General features: G+C 56.9%; 4 protein-coding genes across 4 annotated transcripts; 3 read left to right on the top strand and 1 right to left on the bottom strand.

Moving 5' to 3' along the window:
- Positions 1-2,439: 2,439 nt before the first annotated feature.
- BZA05DRAFT_212831 (uncharacterized protein) lies at positions 2,440-3,904 on the top strand. The gene is made up of 2 exons (XM_051479627.1): positions 2,440-2,757; positions 2,779-3,904. The coding sequence occupies exons 1-2, from the start codon at positions 2,618-2,620 to the stop codon at positions 3,785-3,787; spliced, it is 1,149 nt and encodes a 382-aa protein (XP_051334752.1). The 5' UTR covers positions 2,440-2,617; the 3' UTR covers positions 3,788-3,904.
- A 1,534-nt stretch (positions 3,905-5,438) lies between these two features.
- Positions 5,439-8,462, top strand: BZA05DRAFT_477785 (uncharacterized protein). Its single transcript, XM_051488323.1, has 2 exons — positions 5,439-6,358; positions 6,459-8,462. Exons 1-2 carry the CDS (start codon positions 5,873-5,875, stop codon positions 7,968-7,970), a joined length of 1,998 nt encoding a protein of 665 aa, XP_051334751.1. The 5' UTR covers positions 5,439-5,872; the 3' UTR covers positions 7,971-8,462.
- Positions 8,463-9,464: 1,002 nt separating this feature from the next.
- BZA05DRAFT_212496 (uncharacterized protein) lies at positions 9,465-11,243 on the bottom strand. The gene is made up of 2 exons (XM_051479625.1): positions 11,206-11,243; positions 9,465-11,114 (listed from the first exon to the last, which is right to left on the bottom strand). Exon 2 carries the CDS (start codon positions 10,998-11,000, stop codon positions 9,675-9,677), a length of 1,326 nt encoding a protein of 441 aa, XP_051334750.1. The 5' UTR covers positions 11,001-11,114; positions 11,206-11,243; the 3' UTR covers positions 9,465-9,674.
- Positions 11,244-14,650: 3,407 nt separating this feature from the next.
- BZA05DRAFT_413095 (uncharacterized protein) lies at positions 14,651-16,252 on the top strand (the record flags this gene model as incomplete). The annotated part of the gene is made up of 1 exon (XM_051485164.1): positions 14,651-16,252. A coding segment is annotated over exon 1 (976 nt), but the record flags the coding sequence as incomplete, so codon positions are not given.
- Positions 16,253-21,385: the final 5,133 nt, after the last annotated feature.

Below are 21,385 nucleotides of genomic sequence, written 5' to 3'. Positions count from 1 at the left end.
GACCGACGACCGAATGACCGCGGCCTAGCTGTCTGTCGCAAGCACTTGAAACGTCGCATTCCAATTCCACGCAAGCCGTCGATTCCAGCAGCAGCAGCAGCAGCACCAGCATGCTCCCCAGCGGTATCTCATCCTCCTGGTTTGGCGCCTCCGCCCCACCCCCCGCCAACTCATCACACTTGTTCGCGACACCAGCAGCGCCCAGCACCCATGATCATATCATATCATGCTCAGACCCCGACCCCGATCCCGCGCGAGGTACCCCCACGCCAGCCCAGTTCGATGCTGGCTGGCTGGCTGGATGGTTCCAGTGTCCACATGCCTGCGCCTGAGCCTGCGCTGGACATCCCCTCAACGGTGAAGTGTTGTGAAGTGCTATATACTTCATCAATTCGTTCTCTAGCTGCAGCGAATCCTCCACTTCCCTGCATACGCAAACAGACGGAGCTGCGGACGATATAGGTGCTTAGTATAGTCTCCCAACCGTCGATCGATGAGGATCAGGGTAAGGCGAGTGATTTTCCATGACTATGTCAAGGTTTCTTCGTTCGTTCCTTTGCCTTCGCCGCTTTTCGGCTTCTCTCCCTCCTCTCCCCCCTCCCACGAGTCATTCCCGACTCGAAGCCCGCTACACTACGTCCACGAACAAGGAGCACCTCAAGTTTCAACGTGTCCGTCCGTCCATTTAGCATTTAGGCTCAACTGCCGCACGCTTTAATCAGACCACATTTTACCGCGGGCTCTTCGAGGGTCTTCGTTCCTTCCCACACCCCACAGCCCACACCATGCCACAAGTACACAAGCACTCACGTACTCGCTTCGCAGAGCACACAGAGAGCGAGCGTCACACAAAACGCACACACATCCGTCCGTACCGAGAGCGAGCGAGCAATTCCTTGGGGGCGGTTCAATACCCATTACTCTACCTACGCCCCATCCAGTCGCCGGGCGCCCTGTCTGTCTGTCTGTCTGGCTAGCCACCGTGCCGTGCCGAATCCCGTGTCACCCCCGTCGGCGACCCGACATTCCTGCACATGCATACTCCTCCGTCAGCGGTGAATGTGGGTGGGTGGACGCCATCGCACGCACTCACGCACGGCCGCCGCTGGCCGGCTGCTGCTGACGCTGTCAACCAACCGATTGGGTGGGGGGTGGGGGCACTCGGGCACTGGTGGGAAGGGGTGGGAGGAAAAACAAGCATTTTCAAGCGTTTTTCGCAGGCGGCATCAGCATCAGCACTAGCCATATACGACGACCGGCAGGCTGTACATACAGGCTGGCTGGCTGGTGCAGGCTGTGGTTACAGGCTGCGTGCCGGGATCCGAGGGCCGTACCTGTGTATTACTCGTGCCTGGGTAGGTACCGTGCCGTATTCGTTTTGGGCCGAATGGGGGCGGCGGGAGGGGGTTATGCTGCTGATGATGACGGGGAAGGGGGGAGGGGGGCGGGCCCGTGAGAGTGATGAGTGATCATCCTGCTTTGCGTTGTCCGCGCCGTTTCCGATGACCGCTGGCCGGACGTACCGGTGGGCGGTGGACAGGCAGTACGGTACGTAATTAGGTCAACACTTGGGTAAGTAACGCACCGGTACTGAGAGACCCTCAACGGGTACGGGCAACTGATGAACTGATTCAATTCAGATCTATGAACCTCAAAGTACCTCTGCAGTGTTGATAATAATGTCTGCGGTGTCGATAAATGTCTGATGTATCAAACAAGAGACCAACCGACCGGCTGGGTAGACGAACATAAAGGCAGCACCAGAGAACAGTTCAACATTTCAACGTTGAGCTACCGCATCGGGTCTGCCAGCCCTCGCACTTTGGTCCGACCAAACCGCCGCGACTCTGGAGTGAAGCCGCCGGCCGGCTGAGTAAGTACTTACATAAGTCCCCATGTACCGCGTTGCGACGCCGTCAAAGGTTCACAGGCTCAAAGGCTCAAAGCGAGCTCGCTCGCAACGTCGGACAGACACGGAGGCTCCTCCGCATGTATTGTACCACCTCTACTCTACTCTACTCTCCATTGCATTTATTTCTTTCCGTATCTATCGCACCCTCCATTGCCCGCAATTAATTCTGTCCGGAAACAGCGGCCCCCCCCCCTCATCCTCGCTGTGCAGGGAGTTCCTTCCCTTCCTTCCCACCTGCTCGCCGGGATCGCTTGTGTCGGGTTGGCTTGGGTTTTTTTCTGTGTCAGGCAAAGGCCGGCAGGCAGGCAAAGGCAATGCAACTGCGCTTACGCCCCTTGGCAAAGCTTGATTTCGAAGCACTGGCTGCACTGGCTGCGCGGCGCGCACGAGCTCGATGGGGGCGGGCGGACGCTGTGAAGGAGGAGGGAGAGAGATTTGCCGTGGGCTTTTGGCAAGAGTTTACTCAGAGTTTACTCGGTGCGTGTGTGCAGTATGTGGGCGTGTGGGACAGTTCGCTGGGGGAGGGGGGGGAGGAAAGGGAGAAGGGGGAGGGGGAGGGAGGAGATGGAAGAGTGATGAGTTGAGTTATGTAGAGCACTATACATCTGGCGCGAGCAGATAGGGTGTTGGGTCGTCGAACGAGGAGGCGCTCGGTATGATACCGTACTGTACTGTGCTAGGGATGGCTGGTTGGTTGGTTGGACCATGTTCGCTCTGATGATGTCGGGGATGGGCGGGTGTGAGGTGCTTCGGACTGTCGGACTGTCGGGGATGAGCGAGCGCGACATGCTTTGGACTGTCGGATTGTCTCGGGGAAGGAGACGCGATCGGAGACCGAGATGGAGGCGTCGATAGGCATGGGAGAGAGGGGGGGCATCACGAGCACTGGCGATGGTCACCCTAGTCGCCGGTTCGATCCGTCGGATCGGATTCTCAGATCAGCGGACGACGTTCGGCCTTTTTTCCTCGGACTCGTTTCCTCGGACTCGTTTCCTCGTCGTCTCGTCTCCTCTTTGTCTCCTCCTCGTCTCCCTCTCCCAACCTTCTCACGCACTTCTCCCTCATCTCTCTCCCTGCTCTCCCTTCCAAGTTCCGTGTGGCCGAGCATCTGCATCCATAACTGCACGCATCGCTGGAAGCGGCCTAGCCCCTCCCGATCGGTCGAACGCATCCAATCAGCGCCGCGTGCATCGTGCATGGGGGCCATACCTGCCGCATTGGTGCGCGCGAGGTTTCGCTGATCCAGGCGAGGTGCAGTTCTGCTCTGCTCTGCTCTGCTTTGCGGATGATGGGACTCGGACTCGGATTCGGTGTGTGTGGATGGGTGGTGATGGATGGATGGATGGGGAATGGTCGGGATTCTCGATGATCGCAGCAGCAGCAGCAGCAGCAGCAGCAGCAGCAGCAGTCGTGCCCTCCAGGTTAACGAGACCCCCTCTTCCTCGTCCTTCCGAGTTTCCTCCGCGCCGGGAGAGCGAGAGCGGTGAGGGTGAGGCGAGCGTGGTTCGGTGTGTGTGTGCCAGGTGCCTTAAAGAGCCAAGCATCGCCCACCACCCGTCCGCTCCGCCAAGCGTCTTGGAACACGGACAAGCTTTTTCCCACGCGTCCGAAGCCTACTCTACATCCAGACGGACATACCTCGCGCCGCGCCGAGCAAATTATTACTCTGCTCAGCCTCGATTGTCGTTTCCACCACCACCACAACGATCGTCAACTACCGCTTTCGCTATCACTATCGATCGGTATCGTCGGGAAGGGGGAAGTGCAGAATCGTGGAAGCCTGGAGATACACCTGCTCGAGCTTCGAGAAAGACTGCTCCTTCTACACCGTCGGCCGCTACTCTGCCTGCAGTCTCGGATGGTTGTCCACCCTGATCGAATAACAAAGTAAAGCGAAATCCCCCGTGAATAGACCGAGTGAGGGGATACTTGTTGGCGGCTCCAGCGGTTGCATGGCGACTCGACGAAGGAACAGAGCAAGCATACTCTACCGACTCGACGGAGTAGAGAGCACTTCTCGCCGAACATCGAATATCCTCCCGTCGCACCCCCGCTCCCTCAGTCAGCTGCCCCCCCTGTGCATCGATTCCGATTCATCAGCACCATCGTTCAACTCGGTTCGGCTGTCGGTTCACCACCACCACCGATCGAGTACTTTTCGGTGTTGCCATCATCATCGTCATCACTGTCACCACCATCGTCGTCGTCATCATCATCAGTTTCGTCGTGTTCCGTTCTTTCCCTCCCATCTCCTCTGAGAGAGAACACAGACTCCTCCATCATCTTCCCCCCTTCTCTCCCCCTTCCATCCCGGCTCTCTGGATCCTCGGCCTCCAGTGACAGACATTGATTACTGTCGATTGGGACTGGCGGCAACCCACACACCAACCCACACACTCCACCCCACAACGTAGCGTGCATACGCAAACAGGGCAGGCATCTCCTAAACCACCACCACCACCACCACCGCACAACTTTCAAGCTTCTCACGCTTCTCGCGCTGTGCCGCTGGCTGGCTGATACATACATCTCACTTACTCGCAAGACCTCGATTCGGCTCGTGAGGGGAGACGACGAAAAATAGCTGTGCTGCTCTGGCTTTCGATTCGATCCATACACTCCACAGTCTACACACCACCACTACTCTACTCTCCCTCGGATCATCACCACCACTATATTCCCCCCGTGCCTTTTTAATTGCTACCGAGTACTTCTCCTCCGCGCACTTTTTGCCTGTCTCGTTCCTTGTATTCCCATTCTTCTCTCGTTCCGACCTCGCTTCTTCATCCCCATCTCCCGCGTGGCCCGTTAACCATCGTCAGCGTGAACGCCGTCTGGCTATTCATCTCGCCTTTCTCCCCGGCCTCCTCCTCGTTCCTCCTGCCCTCGTCCTGTCATCTGTCGCAGCATCGACAGTTCCGCCTCCTTGCATCGATATCAATCCGCTACTGCCGGCGCCCGCTTCCGATCTTCTTCAGCCCCCTCCCCCTCAACCCCCCAGTCAGCCGCTCATCATCCCCCCCCCCCCTTCAACCACCCAGCCAATCCTCACTCCCGACCACCCTCAAATCCTCACCACCCTCACCACCCTCAAATCCTCACCACCCTCACCACCCTCACCACCCTCTCTCCACTTCTCCATCGACTGCCAAAGTAAACGGCGCGGCACTTGGAACTATTACCTAGTACTATCTATACCCGCACGCTCTCTCGGCACACACAACTCTGCCTGCAACAATAATCCCACCCCGACCGAACATACCAAGCATCTCAAAACATCAATCAAGCAATTATCTGCATCGGCCGAGACAGTCGTCATCTTCAACATCCCCAGTAGAAACAAGGAGAAAAAAAAAGAAGCTCTTTTCGCGACGCTGCCACTACCCCCACCTCCCTGGTCGAAAAATAACTACCCCCTCGACCCCCGGGCAATCCCAGAGAACCCCTTAGCTTTCCCGGCCCCAGCTCGCCCATCTTCCTTCCTTCCTTCCCTCCCACTTTAACGCCGCGTCTCTATAGATTTCATCCCCCCCCCCCCCCACATCCACATAGACTTTGTCCCTCCATCCTACCTTGAATTCTACCGCCCGCCACATTTATTGCGAGTGCCCGACTCACAGCATTCTTGGCTTTCTACTCCTCCACCCTGCTCCCTGCTCCTTACTATCTACTACCTGTTACTTGTTGCCGACCTCCTCCCCGACCTCCTCCCCCACCATTGCCATCGACTGTGTTACCCTTCCCTCTCGGCGCCGAAACTGCCTTCACGGAGACATCCCCGCAATATATTGAACAAAAAATCCTAGACACTGCCTGAGGGGCTCGCGATCGCCCAAACCTCCCTCGTGGTTGGAGGCAACCCAGTACCCCCCCTCCCAGTCCTCATCGCTCCTCATCCTCCTACTCCTTTATCCTCCCCTGGCAGCCACCCTCCTCCTGCCCACCAACCGATACCGAGCCATGGCGTCGACAGCTACAACATTTTCGTCCTCCTCTCCGTCGGCCCGCTCGTTCCTTCGTCGCATACGGTCGAAAACCTCACTGCTCTCCCTGCGATCGCCGCGCCGATCGCTAACCGACTTCCATGTCCAACTCAACGATCCGCACCGCGTCTATTCCCCGACTGATTTCGTCGCCGGCTTCGTGTGCGTCACCGTCGAGCGACCTCTACCACTGACCCACCTCACCGTGTCGCTAATCGGTCGCGTCGACGTGCAGACGTCAATGCGGGAGCCCAGTGGCCGGAAACGCGGCAAGAGCGAGTGGGCGGTACATTCCGCCGCCGCGACGGGGGACGGCGCCGACGGCGGCATCCTGAGCATCTGTCGGGACGAGCTGGTGCTGTGCGGGGAGGGCAGGCTGGAACCGGGGGTGTACAAGTTTGGCTTCGAGCTGGAATTCTGCAAGCTCCCGGGCTTGGGTGGCGGTCTACCGACGAGCATAGATGTACATACCCGTCCCTTCCCACTACCACTACTACCCCCCATCCCCCCCTTTTTACTCGGCGACAGAACGCAGGGCTGACCTTGGATGGCCGGACTACCAGTTTGAGAAGGGCTCAATATCCTACACCGTATCGGCGACGATCACACGGCCGAATAGCGTCACCCCCACCAGCACATCTTGCGCCAAGATCTCGATGATGGACACGATCGATATCGCGCTATATCCCCTACCGAAGCCCCGGGTCATCAGGCTCGAGCCGGTGTCGCGACATCCGCACCGAAATTCGAAAAAGTCTTCGCACCCACGCTCCTGCTCACCCTCCACCATCTCCTCCACTCCGTCGAGTTCCGTCGGAAACCTCCACGATACCCTGACAGCACCCAGCGAAAAGTCCGTCCGCGACAAGGCACCCATCACCGCGACGGTGGAGCTCCTGAACGCGGGCGCGCTGCGTGGCGAGAGCGTCGGTGTAAAGATCTCGATACAACACACGAAACGCGTCAAGAGCCTGAACGGCATCATACTGACGTTGATGCGCCAGACGCGGCTAGACCCCGCTGGCGATCTCGACGACATCACGCTGGAGAAGGGCAAGAACGGGGTGACGGTACTGCCGGCGGCCAGCACCTTCAGGAAGGATCTCGCCCAGACCATATGTCCCATCATCATCGATCCCGAAACGCTCACCGCCGAGGTCAAGGCGAGCCTAAGGGTGCCCGAGGACGTGTTCCCCACCATCACGAATGTCCCCGGTGGTGCGGTCGAGTTTAGGTACTGGGTCGAGGTGGTGATGGATCTGGGCGGAAAGCTCAACGGGCGCGAGGACCTGTTCTCGGCCGTGGTGCCGGGGTTCCCGAGACCGGCCGGAGGAGTGGAGGCGGACTTTTCGAAGGCTGGCGGCGGAGGTGGTAGCGGCGGCGGCGGAGGCAACGGGGTACTCAGCGTCGAGGGGGGCGTCATGATCGAGACGGAACACGTGCGCCGGCGGGAAAGGAGCGTGGTCAGCTGCAAGTTCGAGGTGATCGTTGGAAGTGTCGATAGCGTCGGGAGGAAGGGGCGGTTGTCGAAGACGGTGTCGATGGCGGCGGATAACGATGCCATCACCGCGGTTCCGGCCGATAGCATCGGTGGAAGGAGGCGGAGTGTCGCATCATTACGGAGTCCTGAGGTTTCGTCGCCGCCGCCGCAGTCCCCGCCGTCGTCGTCGTCCCAGCAGGCCCCCGAATACGATCCCGCCTGGCAACAGTCGAATCACCAACCGCCGACGGATTCGAAAGCGCAACTACGCATGTCGGAAAGCACGCTACTGCCGTCGGCACCGGAAGCTGCACCGTCGGAGCCAACAATGGAGGACGTCGCGATCGCTGGTGCTTCCGCGCCTTTAGCCACGGTTCTGGAGGATGAGTCGAGTGAGCACGGAGAAAGCGGGAATGGCGAGGAAGGAGGGGTGGTAGTGGTGGACAAGGCGGAGCGGGAACGGCAGCGGCTTCTGGCGCACGAGAGTTTACCGCCAGGACTCGATGTCGATCCCGGCGAGGGTAGCAGTGCGCCCGCCGCTATGGTGCTGGATCTGGATGGCGTTGAGGGTGGTTTGCCGGTTTATTGGAGATGAGTGCATTTTGAGGGGGTTATTTTCTTTGCTTTGTGCTTTGTGGTTGGTTGTTGGTTGGTAGCACGGGTTACGGAGTTTTTTGTCTTTGGCTTTCGCTTTGGGTCATCTTTTTTTTGTTTATTTTCTGCCTGAAGGCGGGGCGGCAGGGCGGCATAGGGTGCTGCGCGACTTTTACTTTCTTACATACTACTTCTTGTACCTTTCTTTAACTTCTCGTTTCGTTGATACCCTTGATTCCGTTGTTTTTGGTTGCCAGATGTGGGATTTCCTGTGGGATTTCCTGTGGTTATTTTTCTGTATTTACTTGCTCGGGGAAGTTCTTGGGGATGGAGGGAATGATGGATGGAATGAAGAAGTGAAGAAGTGTGAAGCCGATTGTTGCCCGTGGTGACTCTGTGAGGATGAAGGGAGTGAAGCCGATTGTTGCACACGCCGTGAGGATGAAGAGTGAGAAGCCGGTTGTTGCGCACGTAAGGATGAAGAGTGAATGGAGCGCGAGTGTTGAATGTGCAGAGTCAGACCACTTTCCCATGAAGGACACAACAGGACACAACAGAACGGGACGGGACAAGATGAAATGAGATGAGTAGGTGTACTTGAATACCAAGTGATCGATGACCTGTAGAATGTAGCAGCGTGAGTTCGCGGTGAATGGGCGTTGGTAAGGTCATGCATGGTGGTAAGGCTATTCACAGTAGGTGAGAAGGCAGATCACAGAATATCACTCCGCCAGAAAGGTACTTCCGAGCTGGAGTCATAGGAAGTCACATGGTCTGAGTATGAGAGCAGGTCGGATGAATTATGTAGGTAGGTACATATGTAGGTAGTAAGATCCACAACGGCGGCCGCACTTTTTTTTACTTTCCTTCCTTTTGATACACCTACCGCCGTACCGGCGTGAGTCTGAAGCCGTAGCAGCTTCGGGGGCGAGCAAGCCACATCGAACACTACAAGTACTGGGTAATATTCGGATGGATCATGCGAGATGGATCACGCTTCTAGGCTTGGAAGAACTCGATATTGCGACTCGCGGGGTCAATAATCAATTTGATGATTCCCTTCACTAGGTAGCATTCGTTTCTAGTTACTTAGCTACACCCGCCAATCCAGCACAGCCCATCACTCTGTCCCTACCTCCACTCTGCCCCCACCCCACTGTGCTTTCATCCACCTTCACAAACCACCTCCGCACTCCACCCCTACACTCCATCCACCTCCGCCCCCATCTCCACCGACCGCCAAATGAGTGCGAAACTACCACCACCACCACCACCACCACCGCCATAGACCAAGAAAAATAAGATAAACCGGTAACGAATAAGTAAGTAAGGAGTACGCAAGAAAGCAGGATGGCGTCCAGCACAAGTACGGACTGTACCAAAGAACAACTTGCAAGGGAAGGAAGGGAGGTAGAAAGCGTAAAGAGAGCTCGTCGGAGTGATAATCAGTGAACGGGAAAAAAAAAAGTGCCAGACTCGAACGATGGGATGCAATGCAATGAAACAGAAAGAAAAAGAACGAGAACGAGAAATCAAAACGCCAGCCGAAGAAACCGGAGAGAAACAAAAACGAAGAGAAACAAAAACGAAGAGAAACAAAAAACCACGCTATGCCGCTATACAAAACCAAAACCAAAACCAAAACCAAAACCAAAACCAACCAATGCAGAAAAACCATCGCTATGCAGATTCCCCTTCAAAATTTTCAAACCCTCCCCCCCTCCCACCCCACCACCGGCGGCCGCGGCATGGGGCCCCCAAACTTACGATAAAACAGCGGCGCCGGTTTCGGAATGGGGGGAATAGCGACTTCATTCCTAGTGTCGAGAACAAACGGGCGGCTCTCGTTCCCATCGTTATACACGCTCGCACTGTATCCCGTCTCGGCGCTGTGTCGCTTCGGGTGCCGCGCGTGAACTACGTGCAAAGGCGCCGGCGGAGGCAGCGCGCTGTCCGAGTAGGCGATCGAGATCGCGGACACGGCGTAGGAGTCCCGGTTCTGGTCGTGCTCGCGGTCGCTGCGCTCCCGGGAGGCCGGGCGCGGGGCTAGGCGGGTGAAGTGCTCGGTGTTGGGTGTGGCGGCGTGCGACGGCGGCGAGAGCGGGAAGATTATCGGCCCGAGGTTGGGAGAGCGGAAGGAGGCGCTCATGGGGGAGTAGGTCATCTTGTTGTTGCTTCCATTGCCGTTGTTGCTGCTGCCGGAGGGCTGCTGCATCGTCGGCGGCTGCACGACAAAGCCGATCGGGAAGCTCGGCTTCTTCGTCACGGACGAGGCCTTCTCGGTCAAGTTCGCTTCGGACGGGAAGTTAGTGAACGCGCCGAAGGACTTTATCGAGCGGCGGCGGGTGCGCGCCTCGACCAGGCGAGTCCACAGCAGCAGCAGCGCGACGCCCGCGACCATCCCCGGGAAGAAGCCCACGACAATCGCCTTGGCGGGGAAGTCCGCGCACGACGAGGAGTCGCTGCTGCGGCCCGATTCCGCGCCGAGCAGCGGCGTGGCGGTGTTACTGGGCGACGAGGGTGCGGGCGTTGCGTCCTCATCCGTGCCGCTGCCGCCACCCCCCACCACCGGTGCGGCGCTGGGCACCGGTTTCCCGCTCTCCTTGTACTTCTCTGGCAGGTTCTCCTGCTTCATCAGGCACTTATTCCCGGCGGGATCGCACTCGAAGCCGAAGGGGCAACATTCGCTGCCGCATGTGGGCTGCGGCTTGGCCGAGTCCTGTACGGCTGGACATGCGATCGGGTGGATCTCCGCGCAGATCTCGTCGACGTTGCAGCAGATCACTGCCGTGTTGTTTTCTAATGGGATGCACTCGGTTTGGGCCGGGCAGCAGAAACTCGCGCCGGTGATGTTGCAGGCCGTGCTGCCCGAGTCCTGGCATGTGTTCGACGCCGCGGAGGTCGAGATTAGCTGCCGCGGGACGAGAGTGTTGCGTGGAGTGGGTGCTGGTATCGCGGAGGCGTGGGTTGTGCTGGTGAGGATTAAGGAAAGTAGGACGATGAAGGCGATGAGAGATTGGAATGAATGCATTGAGTGATGGGTGGTCAACACCGCTGTCAGGTATATATAGTCGGTGGTTCGAGAGGTCAACTGCTCGTGGTGGTTGTGGGTTTGATGTTTATGAAGTGTATGCTTGATGACTAGCTACGATATGAATGTCAGTCCAACTCGGAAGATGTTTAATCCTATGTGCGTAGGCGGCGTTCCATGCACAGCGGGATGTTTTATTACTGACCTCAAGTGGCAGATAAATGGATCTTCAGAAGGATCGTCGGAAGGAAATGTAAACAATAAGGAAACCGTAAAGAAAAGAAGTAAGGAAAAAAACCTACAAAGGAAAAAAGGAGATACAGGAAAAGAAGAGAAGAGAAGAAAAAAAGGCGAACGTAGGAAACAAAGGAACAGGAACAGAAAACGAAACGAAGTATGAAGGAGAGGAGGGAGACGGCGGTGTTAACTGCTTCATCTGCAGGCCCATATGGCGCCTGGACCAGTAGCAGGCGCAGGTATCAGATGCCAGTCCCAGCAGCCTTCCAGGGCACGAGTGATGAGTGGATGGATGTGCTAGCGGGGGATTCTTCGGCCCCGCGCTGGGCTGGGTGGGCAGGCGTATCAGAATTGCAAATCTGCACTCGCTGCCCCGCGAGATTGGAAGGCCTCAACACTCGGAAGCACATTCTCTGCGGCCACTGTGGGTCGGCATCTCAGTAAGGCATGGGGATGGATGCTATTCTTGCCTGCAAGACGAAACGAGGCGATTTTAGCGAGCTGGCGGAGGGGCTGGCTAGCAGCTATGTACGAGTGGATGGCCAGCGAGTTGAACGACGAGATGACGTCTGGAGGGCAAATGGCTTCATCAAGAGCCACATGCGCAGTCGCAAGCGGAGAGAGTGTGCGGTCTGAAGCATTGGACCGTTTCATCGGCAAACATCGAGTCGGCTCCTCCCAACATAGCAACATAATTGCAGCTAATGGTCCGCATCGGGTGATGCCACGTCCATTGCCGCATGCGGGGTAATTAGCAGTGTTTAGGACCATTACGGGGTAATTAGCAGCGTTTATGGCCGTTACACTTGTGGCCGGGGCTTCAACGTTCGTCGCTCAAAATACATCCGGCCCAGATCCAGCCAACTTCGAAGTACATAATTCCTACTCAATGAGTCTATTCCACTCTAATCTGCTCCGCTGTGCTCTGCTAGTAAACGAACATAAGAGTCTCGAATTGAGCATGCCTTATGTGCTGGCCTCTAGTTGGTTACTCCGAGTCCGGCCAACCACTCCCAGCACATCTGCAGCCAATCACACGGCGGATTGCAGCTTTACCGCCCGCCACCCCCGCTAACCGCCCGGACCAGTCCTGGTCGCCAAAAGAAAGCGCTCCAGGTACAACATCCCCGCCCAAGAAGACTGATTCCGGCCCCTGTACTATCGCCATGCACAGAATCCGCCCCGGGATATTCTCCTGTGCGCCGAGAGACGTGTTTAATTTTAGAGACATGCAGTTCTCCTCTGAGCAGTCACCACTAGCCAGTGAGCACTGAGTCCTCTCCCGCCTGCAGCCAAGTACACGTTCGCTGCGCTGCTCCGACTCCGGACCGACCGGACCTCGGTGGCACCGCTGCAAATTCGAGCGGACAGATGCGATGCGATGGATCTGCACGGAGGCGCTCCACTCGTGGCCGCGATGTGTCGGTTTCAATCAAACCGCTGCCGAGCGAGTGAGGCGAATCACGACCGCCATAAGCTGAAGGCGAAAGGGCGGAGTGGCCAGGGGCAAGATATCCGAAGCTAGGCGATGGCTGGACAGCCGTCCACGTTTCAATCTATCGATCCGCAGAGTCAATAGCCAGTCGGCCTTACTATCGCGGCCAATCCATCAGCGGCGGCCGTGGGATGTGGTTGGCTCGTGGCTGATATTGGACGCGTTGCAGGCGGCATTCCATATCTCTCTCTCCTCCTCTTCCTCTGTAAAGCGTTTCATATAATCCCCGCCGCGAACTGCTGCTGTTCTTTCTCCTTCTTCCCCACTCACGCCAGACAGGTCGATTCCTCACCCCTTCCCACTGCATTCTTCTCCTGCATCTCCTGATTCCGACGATTCCAACGACGACGGTTGTCGCCCTATTGTACGATATCTACTATAGTACTATAGCACCGGCGAAGAGTGATAGAAGCACGCGGGGCTATTGACTGATTGACAGTGGCCGCCCTGACCAACCGTATTTCTCCAAGCCTCGATCATAACGCATTCTCCGGCGGCTCGCTGCACGCTGCACGCGGTACGTACCGGTACCATACTGTAGAATAGCAGCTGGCAGCGCTGTTTCGCACTCTTTGGGAATAGTGAGTGCTTGCATCCCTCCTTCTTCTTGTTCTCCTTCTCCTTCTCACCGTACTCCAACGATTACCACATACCCCGCCAGATCGGTGGCGGCGGCGGTGCGGCGTGTTGGTGTTGTTTGTCTACAACCGTGCCGCGCATGAAGCAGTGGTGCTGACCCAGGCGCTAAAGATTGTCTACGCACCCGGCCTCACCACCACCCCACCTGCTGCTGGTCGTATATCTACTTCGCACGTCCCTGATCGCCAAATCTCGACACAGATTACACTCAACTTCAGTCCACTCATCTTCACCAATACACGCGCTCTTCCGGCAGGTACCAGAAGACGATCGCCACATTTTCTCTAATCGTTCAATATTTTCGCTTTCGCCTTTCGTTAATACCGCCATTCACTCCACCGAACAGACGTTGCAGCTGTAATCAATCAACGCAAATTAAACAATAAACCCCCCTCGCAGATTCATTCTCCCATTCACCCTTAAAGTCAGGGAAGTTGCATATAGTGCGACGTACATACACATTCGGGAAGAAAAAAAGAGAGAAAAAGACACCTTACGCTCCTGCAAATGTCCCTCCCGCTCTCCCCACCGCCTTCCCGCTCATCATCGCAAAGCCCAACAGCCAACAAGATGTCCGCCTCGCGCGGTAACTCTCCCTACCTGGCACCCGCCTCGTCCTTTTCCACGACCACAGTCGACAATATGTCACCCGTCTCACCCACATCATCGATCGCGTCCTCGGTCCCGGTGACCAAGCTCAACAGCTCTCCGCGACCACAGCCCCAGGTTCGCGCCATCCCGCGTCCAGTGCTGGCCGTCAAGCCGCCAGTCATGGGCGTCACCTTCCTCGACGACTCCTCCGCTGTCCGGGAATCCTCGGGCTCTGTCTTTTCCCCGTGCTCCTCGGACGAGGAAGACGACGACTCGCCGCAGTACTCGGCCTTCCCGCGTTCTGCCCACTCGGGCCGTCCAGGAAAATACCAACGCATGTGGGCCTCACGGGAAGCACCATCATCTCCTCCCGGAGTCTCCCTGCCCAACACCCCTGTGATCGGCGGAAAGCCCAAGCGGCACCACGCCGGGGCCACTGGCCGCCGCCCCAGTCTCGCCTCGCCGACATTCGGCAGCCCTGCCGTAGAGCACTCGCAGCACCGGCCGGAACTCTGGAGCCCTGCATCCGCCATCTCCCGCGCGGGAGCCTTCCCCCCCTTCGCCCCCACCCCGCCGCTCTCGCAGACCGGCTTCTGCGACAGCGCGCCGCCGACCCCAGCCCCTGTCCCTACGCCTCCTCGCGCGAGCTCGCCGCCGACAGTCGACGTCGTGGACACAGACGTGCTATACACGCTCCTCGCGCACGACGCGGAGCTGCTGGCCGCGCAAACGCGACTACTGCAGACACGCAGGGCGTACCCCGCGGCACTCGCGCCGCTGCACTCGGCGCTCGCCGAGAACGAGAAGTCGTTCCTGCTCGCGCTGCAGGAAATGTACGCGGCCACGCTGTCGCACCTAGTGCAGACGCCCATCCTCCCCACCGCCCTCCAGACGCAGCGGGATCGCCTCCGTGTCCAGGCGCAGAAGGCGCATATGCGCAGGGCTAGTCCGGTTGAGATTGCGGCGCTCCATGCGAGGCTGAGGTTGGCGGAGGAGGAGATCGCCGCGCAGGATAGGGCCAGAGTGGACGGCATGTTGCAAAGAAGGTTGGAGGCGGAGCTGGTCGCCGTCGAGAAGAGGGCCCGCGCGGAGTTGCGCGCCGTCGAGCAGCTGAGGAGGCGCATGAGGACTGAGGAGTGGAGGGCTGCAACGGAGTCGGAGGCCGAACTAGAGGAGGAGGAGCGGGAGGTGGATCAGGAGGGGGAGGAGGAGCGTATCCAGCAGTGTCCCTCCCCTCCCGCCACGGTCTCTGCCGCTTCGGAGAAGGACTACACTCCCGTCGCCGTCGGCGACGACCAGGAGCCCCTGCCACCACTCCCCGCCCCAACGCCAGACGAAGAGCTCTTCCTCGCATCGATGGACGCGGCGCCCTCGCCCCTGCCCCCAAAGATAACCCGCACACCCGCCACGCCCGCCACCACGGGCCCCGCCGCGCCCCCACGCCTCTCCCTCTCCATCTCCGCAGGCGCAAACATTCTCAGCAAGCGCCCACAGCGCCCGCTCTTCTCGCCCACGCTCCCGCCCGAGTTCATGGCGCTCCCACAGATCATGACGCACCTCCCGGGGACATCTCCGCGTTCCCGCTCCACTTCCCGCGGCCGCCGCGCAACGTTTGGAAGCTCTCCCCTCGCCACGTCCGCTTACTCGGACTTTCCCGGCTCGCATATCCCCCCCGCCCGTGAAGAGGCAAGGGAAGGCGGTGCGGATGAGCAAGAGAACGCGAGTACTCTCCCGCCGTCACCCGCGGAGATTGGGATTGGTAGTCCCGTCCTGTGCACGAGAGTCAATGGCGTGCCTATCACGATGATCTGACTAGCCGGGTTGGCGCTTTTGTATCTACTCGCGTTGTTCTAAATCTCTTTTTTTGTTCAATTTTCTTTACATTTTCTTTTGTTTGTTTGTTTGGGTGGTTATGTGCGTCGGTTCTGAGACTTTTCTTTTTGGTTGTCGGTTACTTGTTTGGGCTTTGGCTTTGGTTTATGGAGTTTTGGCACGTTGGGTATGGATGGGATGGTTGGGGCGGGACGGATTGATGACGGATTGGATGACTGAATTGGAATGGGAGTATGGTGGATGGGTTTGGCACGGGCTGTGGGAGGAAACAGGATTGGCACGGGCTGTGGGAGGAAACAGGATTGGCATTGGCATTGGGATTAGGATAGGGGGAGGAATCGGATGGGAGGATTTGACGGGACAGCCACGAGGGCGGGGCGTATCTTCGATTGTACTTTTACTTTACTTTACTTCACATTTTACTAGTATCATTATCATTATCACTATTGATGCCGCATCCCTTTCTCCTGAGTCCTGCCGTGCAAAACGCAACACGCAAAGAGAAAAACACAAACAACCCAACCCACCAAACCCAGCGGCCGGCCTGATCGGTGAGTGAGCACGTAACACCTGCCGCGCGCCTGCCGATACCGGCCTCTAACTCCAACATTGCAACATTGCCAACATCCCCACAGCCCAGCTACAGATACGCACGTAACGTGGTTATCAGTGATCAGCCCAGCTCAGCCAACCGCTGGGAGTCCGGGACCTCTACTCTAGATGTAGATGTATGTACGTAGGATGTAGGATGTTAATGTCAGAGCAGCACTCGGTGCACCGGCAGGACCAGCAGAACGAGCATTAACTGTTCCATTTCCCGTTTCTAGTTTCATCGTGCCGTAGATGACGTAGGTAGTTAATTACATGCGGCCTAGCTAGATAGGTAAATCATAGTAAAACACACATACACCGTTTCCAAGCCGCTGTTAAACCCAATTTTCATCCAAAGCGATCCAGCAGGGTGGTAAGAATTCCGTGTGATCGCGCATGACGCTGTGCTCATCGCATCACTCGACGTGACCGCCCGGCTGGGTGCCCCCCCGGGAATGCTGCAGCTTACGTTGTCAGGATTGGGTAGGGGAATGGAGCTGGTACAGCGATGAGACGCAGTCCTCATCAACTGCAGCCTGTAGGATCGATATTACCAAACCGCTCGCACGCCACGCCTGTGGCAAAGAATAGGCGTCAACCTCCGACTGCTCAGCCTCAGCGCCCTTCTCCTCCTCCTACTCTCACCTCTCCACCCGCTCGAGTGCCCTAGAGAGTCCCAACGCCCATATACATATTCATACGAGCGGTGGCTGGGCGGGGAGCAATAGGGAGCCGATATCGAGCTCTTGGCGACCGTTTAAGTAATCTACCATGATCTAATAAGGTCGAAATTTAATGATGATTAAACAAAAAAAACCCGAGCGGTGGCTCGGAAGTATGAGTGATAGTGCGTGCGTGCGTCAACCCGCGCGATCGGGAGTGGCGCGGCACGGTTTCTAAGCTTTGTCCTTTGGCCTTTGGGCACGGGAACTACCGGTACTCTGGATGAGTAGCGGTAGTGATCGCAGTGACGGCGAGTTATCACCTCCCATCCGTTCGCGAGCTTGCGGACCGCTTTTGGATGCGAAGCAGTCCATGGGTGTTGGGACCTCGGTGTGGGATCGGTGCATTTTTCGCTGCTGGTGAGATCTGGCTCGGAATCATAGGGGTTTTGTGGTGTTGTGAACGAGAGTCAATGGTGGGTTGACGAAGGCTGGGAGGCTGCTGGAAGCGAGCACCGTCAGTGGATGTGAATGGAGACTTCCAATTTCCAAGCCACAGTTGATTACGTAGGGTGATAGTCCATGATTGTAATCATCTTTCACGTATTCCCCATCACATCTCGTGACTTCCCACTCTCACCCAGGGTGTTGTCGGATCTCGGTGTCTTGTCGGTGCAGTCTTCGCTGCGAGATTTGGCTCGGAATCATATACGAGAGTCGATGGCGAGTCGAGATGGGTGTGAGTGGAGATATAATGTTCTAATGTTCAAGTCACCGTCACGGTTGACTAGTGCGTAGAGTGTGGAGAGTGGACGATTCTTATATCCGAGTTACAGTTGACTACGCAGGGTGTGTTGAATGGAGACTTCCAATGTTCAAGCCACGGTTTCCAAGTCACGGTTGCCTACCAATTGTACTAAACACAGAGTGCCAACCTATGATTACCACCACCTTTCCTCTCCGCATTCCCCGTCACTTCCCATCACATTCCGTCAATCCCGTGACTTCCTACTCCCGAGTCTCAACCACCGCCGTCCATCGCGACGCTCCTTCCCGATCATCCCCGCTCATCCCCGATCATCCCCGATCATCCCCGGTGTTGACAACCCACCTCAGCCCGCCAGCCCCCTCATCCCCGTCCCCTTAGCCGCATCCCCGCCTCCATTTCTACCTATTTTCTAGCAAAACTCAACAATTATGTAGCAGTACCTCCTTTCCCCCTCCAGCGTCCAGCCTCCAGCTGAGCCGCGATTTCGAACCCGACCACTACCGGGGCTGTTCTCCCAGCATCCGATGTCGGTCGCGCCGTATGGGGCCTAACGTACTCTCCGGATGCCGTTTGTGATGTTGCTGCTGTTGCTGTATTTGTTGGATGTCTCGCCGCCTCTCGCCCACGCGTGGCCCCCGGTGGCTGGATGGCGGGCGGACTAGAGCAGCCAGCCGACCAACCAACGCGGCATGCTCCGCGAATTCTCCCGACGGGCGCCGACACGTGCCCCCTCTCCCCCCCCCTCCCACACACACACATGCCCGAGAGGTGCAAAGAGTGAGAGTGAGGGTGAGAGTGCGTGACTCCCCCCCTCCCCCCTCGCCCCCCGCCCATGCCATGCCAATACGAGAGGGCACAACTAGTGCTTGCATTCCCGCACTCGCCTCGCGCGCGTGGGGGGGTGGCAAGCTCCGGTGATGCGATACCGTAGCTGCTAACTAACTACTAACTGGCGACATGGATGTCAACTTGTTGGTCTCGTCTCGTCTCGTCTTGCTAGGCCTGCTCAGCTCTAATTACCTGCTCCAGAGTGCAATAGGTAACGAGAGTAACGAGGGTAACGCGAGATGGCGAAGGGATGGCGACGGGATGGCGACGGGATGGCGACGGGATGAGTGAAAAGGGATTCGCAATGCACGCGGAGGCGAGGAGTTGCACTCGGGCTGGTTACTCTACTCTACATACCGGTACTAGGCGGACATTTCGTCGCCACTTCCTGAGTTCGTAACCCGAATCGAGAAGCTTCACGCTTCTGAGTGTTCTTTTTTCTTTTTTCTTTTTTCTTTTGCATTTAATTATCGAACAATCTACCTGCCTAATCGTGTGCTCGTCGCGGATATGATCTGTTTTCCGAGGGCGAGAATGGCAGAACCAGTCACAGGTTCTCGCTCAACGTGGATATTGGACGTCGCCACCAACACAAATAGCGAATGTATTGGAGTATGTCCATCCTCCATCCTTCGCGGTCCTCCGCGGACGTGGACGTGGATGGATCATCTCGGATCCATGCCTGAAATCCATGCCTGGAATCCATACCGCAGCGAACCACATCCGCATCCTCATCCGCATCCGCGTCCATGCGCCGCGTCTGCGCGCACTCGCTGCGATGAATGAACCTAGGTATGTAGGTAGCTGGGGATGTATGTAGGCATGTGGGCCCTACTACTAGTAGCATGTAACATGTCCCGCAACTCGGCGATAGAGGCGCAGACAGACAGATTGATTGTCAATGCGTGATGTTAATGCGTGATTGTCAATACGCGATGAGGGGGGTGATGAGGGGGCTGATGAGGGGGGTGATGAGGGGGGTGATGAGGGGGGAGGGGCGGATGAGGGGGGGGAATTTCGCCACCGTCTACACTAGGTACTCGAAATCCAAACAAGCGCACCCCCTCAACAATATTCCTGTCCGTCGAGTCCACTCCAGCCCAGTCCACTCCAGCCCAATCCGCTCCCATCACTCGCAGCCCCATCACTCGTTTTTGTTTTCCAAATTGCAATTTGCCGCACGGCGCATCAACATTCCCAAACCGGATATTGGCATGATCTATCGGTCACATGCGATTTACTGCCATGATATGCATTTTCAGTCGCATACGATCAATGATCAGACAGAAAACAAACATTCCTCAACCGGCCCGCGCGCGCGATCATGGACTGGAGCTTGGAGAGCACTTCAAAGAGGTGTTCGCGCGCGCGGGGCGGATGTCTATTATAATAGTACCTATACTAGGTATATGCGTGACTGCCGCCGGTGTTGTCTGCCGTCACCATGAGAGGAGAATATGGAGGATAGATGGAATCAGATAAGATAGGTGGAGGGGCTAGTCGAATCGGTGGATCCGAATGGTGGTGATGGCCGAACAAGCCGGATCGAGTGACACCGAACGTTGTAGGCAGCGGAGGCGAGCCATATGAGATGGCTCCTCGAAGTTGAATACAGCCCCAACTCCTCCATCATCCATCATCGCCATTCTCGCCGCTCCCTTCCCGGGCTACGCTAGCCAGCGATATCGCTAAACGATAAACGATCCAGTCGCCGCCGCGCTTTCAACCCCGCTGGTGATGCGCCTAGCTACCGACCTACCTGCGCCCGTCTAGAGTACCTGTGCCCACTCAGTCGATCCATCGCTCGCTCGGTCGCTCGCTCGGATGGGAGATGCGGTGTGGAGGATTATGTCCATCCGTGTTCAGACTGCAGCAGCAGCGACGCAGTACGAACTGAAATTAGAGCCGGCCCAACCGTACTGTATCACACATATGTACAGTACTAGGACAGAAATGATTGGACAGTGCCCATTTTACACCAAAAATGGCCATTTTCAACCACCGATACAACAACCACAACGTATCGAAAAAATTCAGAGGCCATCGGGAGACCTCTATAACTACACCGACAGCGATATGGGAGCTCCTCACGGAGTTCTGAATTGTTGTCGCGGAGAAATACCATACGGGGCAAAAGTTAATGGTTGCTAAGTAGCTTTTTGTATGGGAGCCCTATACAAAATGTAATATCACTTTTCAACTCCTGCACAATACAATGTCGTACAGCCCCACTCCATGATGAAAGTCGTCAAAGTTTTTATTGATGAAGAAGCTTGTGATTCTAACGCTTCTGTGAAAGAGACAATTTTTTTCGACCAGGTGGAGGTATGTTTGGGTTGCATGAAAATGGGCATTTTTGGTGTAAAACGGGCTTTGTCCAATCCTTTTTGTCAGGGTACTTTACGAATCGCCGTCGGGTTTTCGAATATTCCTTGCTTTTTTTTCCCCATTCTTTCCTCACGACTGTCTGTCTGCTTTATGCTAAGAAAAGAGTGGAGTGCGGAGGGTTGATGCACGCTGATGCCGATGCTTTTCATAGCCTGGAACCCCTCCCCGCGCAGGTGCATAGCTCTCGTGGAGTCGTGGTGGTGGTCTCCGACTCCTCCGAATAGTCACCGATTCCTCCACACACCGTCGTCACCACACATATCTTCTCCACCACACACCTTCTCTCCACACCCTCGACTCCGACTCGGCCTTCATGCTACATATGTGCATACGGCGGTCTGGACTCGCTAAG

This window comes from Tricharina praecox, assembly GCF_024521635.1.
Source record: "Tricharina praecox strain CBS 144465 chromosome Unknown BZA05scaffold_49, whole genome shotgun sequence".
Lineage (NCBI taxonomy): Eukaryota > Fungi > Ascomycota > Pezizomycetes > Pezizales > Pyronemataceae > Tricharina > Tricharina praecox.
This window is presented reverse-complemented; position numbering and strand designations above follow the sequence as displayed.

Coding starts and splice junctions, on each gene's coding strand:
- BZA05DRAFT_477785 (XM_051488323.1), top strand. CDS start 5,873: ATGGCGTCGACAGCTACAACATTTTCGTCCTCCTCTCCGTCGGCCCGC. Junction 6,359..6,458: donor GTCTACCGACGAGCATAGAT/GTACATACCCGT, acceptor CCGGACTACCAG/TTTGAGAAGGGCTCAATATC.
- BZA05DRAFT_212831 (XM_051479627.1), top strand. CDS start 2,618: ATGTTCGCTCTGATGATGTCGGGGATGGGCGGGTGTGAGGTGCTTCGG.
- BZA05DRAFT_212496 (XM_051479625.1), bottom strand. CDS start 11,000: ATGCATTCATTCCAATCTCTCATCGCCTTCATCGTCCTACTTTCCTTA.